The sequence below is a fragment of the Gadus chalcogrammus genome, chromosome 13 (genome assembly GCF_026213295.1).
Source record: "Gadus chalcogrammus isolate NIFS_2021 chromosome 13, NIFS_Gcha_1.0, whole genome shotgun sequence".
NCBI classification, from domain to species: Eukaryota; Metazoa; Chordata; class Actinopteri; order Gadiformes; family Gadidae; genus Gadus; species Gadus chalcogrammus.
Genome location: NC_079424.1, coordinates 7,138,653 through 7,151,224, shown reverse-complemented (window position 1 = coordinate 7,151,224; position 12,572 = coordinate 7,138,653). Strand labels below are relative to the sequence as shown.

The window sequence follows — 12,572 nt, the reverse complement described above, 5'->3', positions numbered from 1 at the left end:
TGTAGCAGTTGTGGAATTGACAGTTGGAATAGGCAAAATGTATTATCATAGAATATCCATATATTTTTTGCGTGGATGAGCTTTATTGAGGAATGGAGTAGTCTCCGTTCCATGCCTTGAACAGAGTTTAAAATACACCATGCTAATCCGCCCAGTTCATAAGAAATACCATAATGTTATGAAGAGGTATAATGTAATTTATTTATTTTTTTACCCAGAGGCAACCGAATGTATTTGGGAATCGATAACAGTACAATTTTCCCATTTGAGTTCTCTGTCTCTGTCTCTGTCTCTGTCTCTGTCTCTGACTCTCTCTCAAAACAACACAATCTCCAGACAAGGAAGAACACACAAACATCCTTTGGTTTGGTGAGATTGTTATATCACCATTATTTGCCATAGACTTTTTTCATATTTTATTGATTCAATCAATATTTAAGGCAACCCATAAGCATCACTGCACAAAAGACTACATTGTATAATCTAGACTTTTTCTAACTGAATGAAAATACTAATATAACATATCGTTTGTTTAGCGATATGTTTGGGTTGTAAATAAACAGCATCTTATTCTTCATGTGTGCTAACTAATTAATAAACGGTAGCATCAATTTATTAAAAGATCACTAGTTGCAATTCTAATCCTAACCACATTGCAAAAGTTAGTTTTCTGAACGTCTACTGGTTTGTCTGGTAGGAGTGATGAACTCAGCAGCACACACATTCATTTTAATGAATCTTTTAAATGCTTGCATTTACATTTTAAAATTGCAGTTATTTCAAATGTTTTGATAAACCCTAAATACTTAAGAGAGGAAAACATTTGGTAACAACATATTGTTTCCGCATCAAATGTGTACACATAAAGACATTGTCCTATGTTGACGACATCAGGCCACACAGATCAGCGTCGCTACGCAGAGGCCCGTACAATGTTGCGGAAGCGCCGTCCTACCAGAGACTAGCAACATGTCTGTCTCTGGAGCAACGCGTCATCTAATACCTGATTGGTTGAGCAGGGAACGGACATCCTGCGATAATAAAATGAATGCACCTGGCGAATTAAAAACGCCACATATTAGGTAGATACTCCAACCACTTTTTTCATCAACATATATACTGATTTGCTCTTAAGGCTATTTTGGTCTCTTGTGTACACAAGGGACCAAAATAGTCCCCCAAAACGTGAGGTAGAGATAATTGCAGGCAGCTCGTCTAAAATCTGCGTGATGTCTCTGCATTTACAAAGTTAATTTGCAGACGGGCTGCATGTAGAATGGTAAATCTAACTATACAACACCACAAATGGGCTAGGCTCACACTATTCCTAAATTGAAAACGTGAGAGACTATGGGGAAAAAAAGCTGTCATGTTACATCCCATGTTTGGTATTGTCTTGGAGGAGTTAAGGCTTAGGCGCAGCTCTTATCGAGAAACATTTGCATGAAGGATTTCTGTTAATGATTTATGAGAGCGTAAATTGTTTCAGCACTTGACAGAACCTAATTTTACTGTAATGTGGCTGAATCTCTCCGCCCCAAAGCCGCTAAAGTCCTCGCTGCTGAAACTGCTTATTTGCTTTTAGCTGTGTATGCCTAAACATCTCCGTTGGGGATTTGAGTGATTTATTTATTTCTTTATTCGCAGGTTCATGTTTTATCCCTCAGGCTTCACTACTTCCTACCTCATCTTTGGCTGATCTTGGCAGTTTTTCTGTTCCCTAGCTTGATGTCTGACTCGCAGAGCCCTGCACATTTCACCCCAACCACCTCTTTCCTGGGAAGACACACACACGCGCACGCACGCACACACGCGCACGCACGCACACACCTCCACATGCCAAAGGGTTAATTTCTTCAGTTGAACTTAAGTTGTGGCCCACTTCGGAATGCATTCAAATTCAATTTGTTTATAGCATTCATCTTGTTTGTCTGGCAGTGTAGAATATGGTCAGGTACAGCTGACCATATTGGTAACTTGGTGTGTAAATATTGTCCAATCATATTCTTGTTCATTATTTTGTTCATATGTAGCTAAAAGTTCATTCCAATCAGAGGCTGCTGTTGCTGTCCCTCCTTTCGCTGTATCCATTGTTGGCTGTCCTCTGACTTTCAGCTTCCACAATGGAACGAGTTCTTTAGTGTTGTACAGATCAATGGGATTGTGTAGTCATTCACAGTATTCCAATTGCTTCGGAATTTAATGGAAACGCGATAAATTTTGAAGGGTTCAGTTCAGGTTTTTACTGGTGTTTATTTTTTTGTATTCCTTCAAGACAGTTTAAGATGAAGTCTTAGAGAAGGGCAGTCTCCATGGCATAGAGGCTCGCAATGAGGGAAATAAATAAAAAAATATGCTAGCTCGCTACCTTGCAAGGGAAGATTGATTGGCCTGGTGATTACCAATAATTGTTTTGCTCATCTCTTTGTCAAATTATTTTAAGCCTTTAACGAAGGCCATTTTTTTAAGGAGCCTAATTTTGCCATCCGGGGAAATGACATGTCTGGGAAATATATCTTACAGTTAAACGAGATCATGTAAGTAATAGAAAATCCAGGAAGGTTGTAATGGACACCATATGGCTAGCACCATCCAGGAATTGTTTCCCATCCATTTAAATCACAGTAGTGACATAGAAGGACCACCCCAATCTCTTTCCATTATCTCCCCGTATGCTGCCACTACAACTTTAGCCAGAGGTGTTATTTAACTCAGGCATCCCCGCCAATCGGCTCAGGTAACCTTAAAGCTCATGCGGTTGTCATGGATTGCTCTCCGGGGTGACATTGCTTGTTGTTTAGGAGAACGATGTTATGGAACTCTAAATAGTAGGCTCTAATGGAGCTGTTGATGATTCAGCCCCTTTCCCGAAGGGCACCGCAACCGGAAAAATTATTTAGTATCTCTAATTGCGGCGCACAAGGTGTTTATGATGCCAGTGAATATATTTACCGCCTTATTGTACTGTACTATGCTGCTAACTTTTCACACCGATGACTCGCGCAGCCTCCATATTTTGAACCTGCCTGCATTCATGCATTTTCGCGCACATTTGAACTGTGACTGATTAACCAACCAACTTGGTATTCCCATGCATTTTATATATCTATTCAAATTTGATGGAATAATTCTTAAATTTTTTATTTATTCTTCTCTTGTTGTCGGGTGAGACTCTCCTCCATCAACTTGAGTCTCTCGCTCTCTCTCTCTCTCTCTCTTTCTCTCTCTCTCTCTCTCTCTCTCTCTCTCTCTCTCTCTCTCTCTCTCTCTCTCTCTCTCTCTCTCTCTTTCTCTCTTTCTCTCTCTCTCTCTCTCTCTCTCTCCCTGCTGTCTGCGCTACCCCACCAGAGAGGCTGTGGCTTTAATCCCATGCCCACAGGGGATGGCTGACACGGATGAGTGTAAACTGTTGACATGGTGCTGTCTCCTCTGCTCTCTGATCAAAGGTGTAGCAGCCCTGCTGTTCCGCAACCTGCCTGCGCACACGCATATGCGCATGCACACACAGACGCACATACACACCCTGTCACACACAAATAGCCTCCAGCACCAGCAGAAAAATGTTTCCCCGCTAGCCTGTTTGCATTTCCTTTTTTGAGAGGGTTAATTAATATAGTGGGGAAAGGAAACTGGGGTCGAAGAAGTAGTTCTTTGTTTTTCTGGTGCCATCGATCCACTGACGGATGTGAGGGGGAGGGAGGGGAGCTTGTGTCGTACCCAACATGACCAGTGTGCCTCACTGACTCCACGTCAAGGGATCCCTTTGATGTGACCTGTCTTTGGCCGCCATTTGTAGAGAGAGCACAACACCGGGTTGCGGTGTCATTCGGAAGCATTCACACTATTTAACCTGGCCAGAAGGACCGTAGAGGCACAGCGAGAGCAAAAAATAACTTTGATATTGAAACGCACTGATAGAGGGCCAAGGGGGTAGCTTTGCTTTGATGGGATGCACAAATAACCGTGATAATGTTTTTCGTCATGTATCATTTGCTTGATAAATCGAGGAACCTAAGTGGCACGCGTCCCGTGCCTTCTTCTGACGTCTCTTTTTATGTGGGGGAGGAAGCTGCTGGTAAACGAGGCCCGATGCATTGTGCCCCGCTTCTTATAGGCTCCCCAAGACTCCCCGCCATGGCTAATTAATCAGCCCATAATGATGCAACTATTGGTAACGTGTGTGTCTGTCTGTGTGTGTGTGTGTGTGTTTGTGTGCCTATTTGCATTTGCCCGATTTAAAACATAGTAGGAGTCTGTGTGCTCGCCTGTGCGTGTTCATTTGCAATCGCTTCATGAAAAGCAAACCGAGGGCTGTAGCTTATTCCCATTGGACTCCATGAATGAACCTGCCCCGCCGGCCCTCAGGAGAACAGGGCCCATGGAGCCCGGGCGTGGATTCTGGCATCATGGTTAATGTGTGGATCACTCTATTTGAGCCCTTCAATAGACGCGAGGAAACACTGCTCGGGCCTAAATGGGTCGCATTAGATACGATTTCACATACTCATGGCCTTTGACATATCTGGCATATCTATCACAAAATGGGATAGATTTGCAAACTGGCCTTTACGTCAATGGCAGACTTGAAGGTGAGGCAGTGAGACTTGGATTGGATAGAGCATTTTGATGGAAACGAGGCAATCCATTTTGTCAAGTGTACAGAGTGTGCAGTTCAATGTTAATGTTACTTCCTTTTTAACGTTTTTTCTATCGATTTTTTTTTTCTAAATATCCGAACAAAACATTGAACACAGCAACATTTAATATTTAGACCAGAGTTCTCTTTTGCAAAGATAGGGGAATCATTTTTCCGCAATCTTACATTTTTGCTCGACATGCACCTTTCTTCCTAAATGTTTGAAAAATAGAAAATACATCTTCGTTGACGCTTTCCCCGTCAACGGACATGCATCACCACCCCTCTTGTTTCAGGGTAGAGCATGCAATAAAAAAGACAACACAATCTCAGGACAAAAACAACCCGCAGGCATTTCAACAGGGGATGTTTGCAGACCCTTCCTGGCTTCATTTATTGACGGATTGATTTAGGACGTCACACACAAACGGATATGTTCAGGAACAAGTCGGTTAATCGCCAAAGCAGGAAGACAAATGTGTAAATGTGGTGACATGATGCTAATTTGCCAAAGTCGTTGCCTCCTTCATGAAACAGTAAATCAGCTGTAGTCGATGGGCTATTGCAAGGCTTTGAATCCCAAGTGTGTTGTGAGCATTTGGAGAGGAGCTATACAACGGTGCATTGTGTTCGGTCCAAACACCCAGTCGACAATGGGTCGACCCGTTTCATGGAGCCGTTTCTTGGCATATGCTTGAGAAGGAAAGGTGAAAGCAAAGGCATTGAATTTTTAGGAGGTTGCTATCTTTTTCTTGCACAAAGCCGATATTATTGGAAGTCGTTTTGTCGACTCTAATGCTCCAAAAATCGTTGAATTTGTTGACGTGATGCTCCAAAAATAGATTGTTGTAATCTTATTATGAAGTCTAATCAATGGATGCATGATGTCAGATGCATTTTTGTGTGGTGATTGTCAATGACTTCTTACTGATATTTAATAAATTGCTGAGATCCTTAATAGAATTCTGGCTTAAAGGTTATCCACTTTTCAGCTAGACGCCTGGGGAGACAGTTTGATTGGTCGCTTCTCTCAGGAAATAGACTGACTGTAGCTTATGTGTACATCTTCAACACAGCTTTGCTTCCCATAGTTATATATGGATGGGTACCGGTAATCTATATTCATATTCTAATCCATATTGTGTTTTAGTCTCTGAAAATATTAGTATCAGATATACACTTCTATAGATAATTTAACATAAAATAATAATAAAAAATAAAAAAAAATCTATAAAATAATCAAATAGTGTATAAATACATGAAAACAAGAAAAAGGCTTTTAATGCATACGATTTTAAACAGAAGGGTTATCAACGTGTCCCATACCGATGGGTAAATACAAGATACAAGTCACGTCGTCATTTCCGTGCACAACCTCGGAAAGAAACGGGCATTCGCAGCGGCAGCAGCAGCTGCTGCCGTAAAGGGCGTTGATTGATGGCAACTATGAGCGAGATGGAAGTATCACAGGGGCTGTAACGGGGCTTCATTCTGTTCCGTCCAGACCACTGATAGCAATGATCATTAGTTCCCATTAGGTCATTATGTCAAACAATGTCAGCTTGGGTGGAAAACACCGGGGGTAAGCCGGGGGGGTTGGTATACCACCACCACCACATCATAACACCCGACCCCTCGTACTGTAGCTGCTGTGGTTACGCCGAGGCTCTGGAAGTATCGGGGATTCGCGGGCTGAAGGTCAGCAAAGCCTCCTTTTGCGGAGTTCATCCTTGAGTAATTCCCCCCTCTAGTAGTGATGGCTGTAGCTCATTACTCAAATATAATTACACACGCTTCAGACTCTTTCGACGCCGTGCACATGCGTTACCTCGGGCCAGGGAAAGGGATGGTACTGCAATAATTGATGTTTATACTCGTTCCATTTTTCTTTCAGCCCACAACAGCACTTTATTAATGTGTGTACCATACCATCACGTACCGTCTCTGTGAGTAGTTTGCACTTCATACCGGAGGAATTATATCCTCTGATGGCGCCTGCACAAGGCACACCTGAGCCTTAATGCATTTAAAAAAACAACAGCCCATTCACTGATCCCACGACGAAGCCCCAGAGTGCAGTGCGTGCGCATGGAGCGTGTGGTCCACTACCAGGGAAACAAAATGGGGATCAAAATAAACCATAATTGAGCTCATGAACCTAATGCGCTGTGTAGAGGGCTCTGCTGCAATCCTCCTCCACATTGCACGCCGGATGGCATGGACGGCGGGCTTCCAGCTCCACATCCAAGTGATTTAATATTCAGCGGCGGGAACACGCAAGTTCGAAACCCAAGGCCCGGCACCAAGTCTGGGGTCGAGGGGTCAGTGTTGCGATCTGGGAAATCGGTTCATAACGCTCACGTTTGAAATGGGAGAGTGTAACCATAGCCCATCTTGTGTACTAGCAGCTATAGGAATATGTGCTGTAACGTGTTTTCAACGTGTCTCCTCATCCTTCTGTGTTTACCTCCCACAGTGGCACTGGACGGCCAGCCTTACCATGGTGGACTAGGAGGTTACGAGCACGGGGACGTCAGGAGGGAGAGGAGAGCGGCCGGAGATGCCTATTGGGCCTATTCCAGTGAGTCCTTATTTACTCCCCGGTGGGATTCCTCTCGGACATGATCAGCGCCGTTGTGTCAGCCTCACGTCTGTTCTTCCTCATCGCTCGCTGACCTAGCGGTTTCGCATTTTTCTTTCCTTTCATATTCTTCTATTACTTGTTTGCTGTTGCCTTATAAAAGCTCTTTATTGCCACAAGGTTGGAGAAAATGGCTTTTGTGGTGCCTTTAAACGCGTGCATGCGTGCGCACGCGTGTGTGTGGGAAGTATTCAGGTCATTTCATGTGTTTTGAAGTTGTTGTTTTCTGTATACTTTGCAAAAATGTGTAGAAAAAGAAATGCATTTAAGTGGGGCAACTTATTTTTTTTTTATCAACTTAGCCTAATGGAATGGCCTGTCCATGGCCAGTTTAGCTGGCTGACTCTCAAATAAAAGTGACACCATCTTGAAGGTTGCTCATTTCATCTAAATAATTGATTAAACTCTGCATTTAGGTAACATATTTCATAAAACAAAAGATTATCACTGAGGACATGCGTGACCTTGTCTGCTTCTCCCTCTTTTCGGTTTCCGTTTAGTTTCCCGTCATTGTTTGCTTAAATCACGAACACATCACCTTATATAAACGGCAAGGCTGTCACTGTGTAGGCGGGTAGACCCTTTTCTTTTTGTAAGTATCTCCATGGGTGGCTCAAACAATGTTATAATGGTATTTCATAAATGAGTACAGTATATGCTAAAGATAACATATTTTGTTTTATGTGTGTTGGGCGTTTTGCTCAATTTCACTTTAAATGCACTTATCAGTTGCATCAAAACTCAGCGTTTAATATAACACAAGGGTAGGCAATTTATTTTTTAATCATTTTTGGTCGTATTTGCTGAAATTCTCTTTACATCCTGAGAGCAATCAATGTATCCAATGCTCTGACAGAAAATGGGAGAAAAAAAAATCTGGTGTCTGCTGCTCACTGGCCTGTAAAAACTTGCAATCAATTAATTTGGCCCAATTGTTATGATTGGATAGCCTTACTGTGCTTCCACCAGTACCTTCCTTGTGGACCTGATTGCGCACAACCAGAGTCTTCCACAAAATAGACATGTAAACATTGACGCCGCAGTGACCATCTGATCTCTCCGCCATATTGGAGTGGCACAGACTGGCCTTTAAGCCACTACAAGTAAACGGGGGATCTGGGGTTCTTCTGGATAAAAAGCACTAAAACGTTGACATTCCTTAACCGATTAGAATGAGTTAAAAAGATTAAAGCATTTTGAAATATATATATATTTTTTTTTTTTTGATATATCAAAAAGGTTTCTTTTAACGAATATAAAATGGCTTCTTGAGAATGGTCAACATTAAAGTGCTTTTTAGCCAGAAAAAGCACCAGTCCCCTTGTTTTTGTTTACAGGCCAGTCTTGGCCTTTCAAATATGGCGGCAACGTGGACGTACCGTGGTCAATGCGGGTCGAAGCGGTCAATGCAGCCTCTTTGTATAGATGTCAATGTTCCACAAGGCTAGGCAGACCTTATGCTAAGGCTAGCGAGCTACTCATACGTTTTGAAGGAGTAGCTTTACTTTGGCCTGAAGGAGGGGATGGGACTTCTCGGTTGGATATTTAAAAAATAGATTTAAAGCTCGCTGGTTCCTTCAAATTGCCTACCCTAGCTTTAATTCAATTTAAATAATTTCTTATGGAAAAGTGAAGTCTACATTATGTGGAGTTATTCTATTAGCCTTGTGATCACCAAGGACATCTTACTCGATTTTGGCTAATCACAATAACACAAACAATTAATTACATTGTCCTCAAAGGCCAACTTTTCTTGGCAAACATAATTTGTATTCATACAGGCCCTATTATGATCAGTGTTTGAATGCCAAATAACTTTTCAAGCAGTTTCTTTCCGACATTGTCCATCCAATTTGAAACTATAAAGGAAATTCCCTGCTCTACACTGGTTAACACATTATATGCCAACATGTCAAGCACAGGCCCACATGTTTTAACACAATAGCTCAGTGAAATGGTTTGCCAAGAGACTCAAAGGGATTACAGAACGAAGGAGTCAAAACCCAGATGGTTAACAGAACAGCAATGACACATCTTTTTTTGAAAGTTTGCTGAATATATCCGACCACGTAAGAATGTGTTGGCATTGAGCCATAATTAACAGAAAGAGGGAATATTAATTTCACATATTGTACAACCACACATCCAAAGTGAGAATATTGTTTGATGGTTATGTTTGTTCCTGTCTATTTCCTTCCTGACTTCATTATCATGTTTCTTTGTAATTGATTTCTATCTGACTCTGTTTAACGTCTGCGTGAGCTTTTCCGCAGACAGAGCGAGCGAGTGGAATCTCGGCTCGGGTGTAAAAGTGGAGAAAAAAAAAGAAATCATAGTGGTTTACCTTGCATTAGCATTTCTGTCGTTTTATTAACAACCAGTATTTTCAACTCTACACATTCCCAAGTTTTTTAAACGAGTGTCTCTTTAATGACATCCATCATTGTGTCAACTTTGTGTTGCCGCAGAGTCTTACTAATAGATCTGACAAAGAATTTTTTTGGTTAAATGCTCACATCCTCTTTTTGTTTTACTTTGGTTTTAAGGCAGGGTTTTTATATTTTTGTAAACGGCAACAACAAAATAATGGGGAAGTCAATGTAATGGTTAAGAAAAGTGAATCATGGAGGTTATGGCTCTGTGACCGTGGGCCCAGTCAGAAGGGTGGAGTTATAAAGTTCCAGTATTTACTCTGGAACTTCCTGGAAGTGTTTTGACTCCACATATAGGAGGTTCGCTGCATTCAAGTACCAATATCACCCTAACCTTTCCTCTAAGTCAGTTAGAAGTTATTTTTAAATTGCTTTTGTTTGAACCTTTTGTCAAAATGCCATCGCATTGACAATAAAACACAGTATAGTACGATGCAGAGGATATTATATATAATCTAAAAATTATATATATACAATGTATAATTGAGCCGGATTAAAGCAACAAGGCTAATAATGCTTATGATCTCAATCTGTGTGTTACCTACTGTGAAAAAGACCCATTCATAGAATACTGAAGAGGTCATCGATCCATAGTAAACTAGCAGCTGGACGCTTGTGTCGGTTACCCTCACTAGAAAAGTCCAATAATAAAATGTACAGTATATCAGATCCATACACCTTCCAACTCAACTCCACCACTGTCAGACGGTACCGTTGTTTTGATCCGTAGATGGGCGTGGCCTATTTAACGATCTTGCGTCTTGCATTGCTGGGTCAACAACACAACGCATCACCAGCCCCCGACGGGAGAGCAAGCTGCCTCTCGGCAACTGAAAATAGAAATGTGGAGGAAACGCAGAAATGTCCACTGCTTCAGGGCTGTAATTAGCATCCTCCAGTGTGAATCGGACACAGGCAAGCGCGCCCTAGCATCCAAACACTCTTTTTAACGGCTTTGTGTTTGGTTTTTGTTCCTTATAAATATTCGGAATTGAAATGCGCCTGGCTGGATGTGCCTCGTGCTAGTTGGTTGGCTTCAGTTTAAGACTGCATGGCAAGGAGGAGAGCAGCATGGTCACCCCTGGCTATTAAAGGTTAACAAGAAGCACAGAGGAAGCCATTGTATTTTATTTTATGTCCTCTTAACGTTGGCTCTGCCAATCCATATTAAAACCTTTTTGGTAATTGTGATAAAGGAGCTAATTTTTATTTACATTTTTGGGCATTCTTTTGTAAAAATCACTTTCATTATCTAGGAGGAAATAATTCTAATTGTCCCACTAAAACTGGTACCCAGTCCTCTATGTGAAACACAAGGGAGAGAAGGCTGAGTGCCAAACGTAAGGGCGGTGTAGGGAGGCTTAGCTTTCTGTGTGCTCAGGTTATGAACTGCAAAGAAAGTTGCCCTGAAATCCGCAGTAATTTGATTTGATGTTATTTAAGGGTGTGTGTGTGTGTGTGTGTGTGTGTGTGTGTGTGTGTGTGTGTGTGTGTGTGTGTGTGTGTGTGTGTGTGTGTGTGTGTGTGTGTGTGTGTGTGTGTGTGTGTGTGTGTGTGTGGGCGTTTTTCATATGAGAGGTGATGTGTTACTCACCACTCCCACATTAACGGGGCTACGGATCATTTATCACCTTACCTTATCTCTGCAGGTTCTCGCTATACCTCTGCCGGCTTCCCTGCTATTCCTATCTTCGTGCCTCTATTCCTCTTCTTATTGTTGGCTTTTAGGCCAGTATTATGAGCACGTTTTTTCCTGCTTTTGATTGCTTTCTTGTAACAACATTTGGGAGTGCTGTACGTGTGGGCTAGGGGAAAATTCCCAAATGATGTTTCTCATTACAGTACAGTAATAACCGTCAATATTTGTTTCGTTTCTTTTTTCTAATATAAATGACAAGACCTGTATATAACTTACACGCTTCGAAGCGGCCACTACACCTTTTGTTGTTTTGGTATTTTTGTTCTGAAACGGTCGTGGCACTTTTTCGCAGCAGATCATTTGCATGAAGGCCTGGTTCAACAATAAAAGGCCATCAGGCATTACTTGTTTCCCAGATTGGAATAAACCCCAGCAAATGAAGTCCATGTAATGATGTGTAGGCTGTCACGAAATATAAGATTTAATGGAGTGAAAGAAAAAATATCACCCTTGAACAAAGGAACACACACACACACACACACACACACACACACACACACACACACACACACACACACACACACACACACACACACACACACACACACACACATAAACTAACACACGCAATAACAAGCACTATCATATATACATATCTAAACATTTGCCTGCAGCAATGACTAAATGCCTATGGCGATTATTTTCCCCACATCGGACCAGAGGAAAAAATAATGCCAGTATTTTTCCTGCATCTGTAGTCACGTCCCTCCCCTCCGATGATGAGCGCTTACCATACCATCATCAATATCCGTTCAGGCTTGCTGATGGTGGTTTATCAACCTGCAGTTGTACCTGTGCTAATGGTCGGTAAAATTGAGAGGTGCAGAAACTAATTATTAAAAATGAATTTCACTGAGGCTCGAGCTGACTCATTATTAATCTTGGTTATTGCTGGCAGTTCAGATCAGCCTTCTTGTGCCAGGATCGGCCCATTTGTCTGTGTCAGGGGCAGGCCCCTGACAGATGTGCCAATATGACGGACTCAGTTCTGTGGTGGGGGAAGAGGCCTCTTAATTCTCTATGATGTATCGCACTGGCAGCAGCCAATTTGAGACAAAATTGGGCCCAAATCATCTCGCTTCCCACTGCCTCTGGCAATCTGTCTCCTCTCCGATGAGGTAAACCCATTTAGGATGTAAATAAATTAGGGATTTGGGAGCCCTG

The 12,572-nt window shown here is 42.0% G+C and overlaps 1 protein-coding gene across 1 annotated transcript in view; it reads left to right on the top strand.

Annotated features, from left to right (window-relative positions):
* The window catches only part of LOC130401482 (receptor-type tyrosine-protein phosphatase gamma-like), a 94,649-nt gene that overhangs the window by 10,076 nt on the left and 72,001 nt on the right, over nt 1-12,572 (top strand). The window contains exon 2 of the mRNA XM_056605285.1: nt 7,113-7,217. Within this exon, the coding sequence (XP_056461260.1) occupies nt 7,113-7,217 (105 nt within the window). The remainder of the gene's footprint in view (nt 1-7,112; nt 7,218-12,572) is intronic.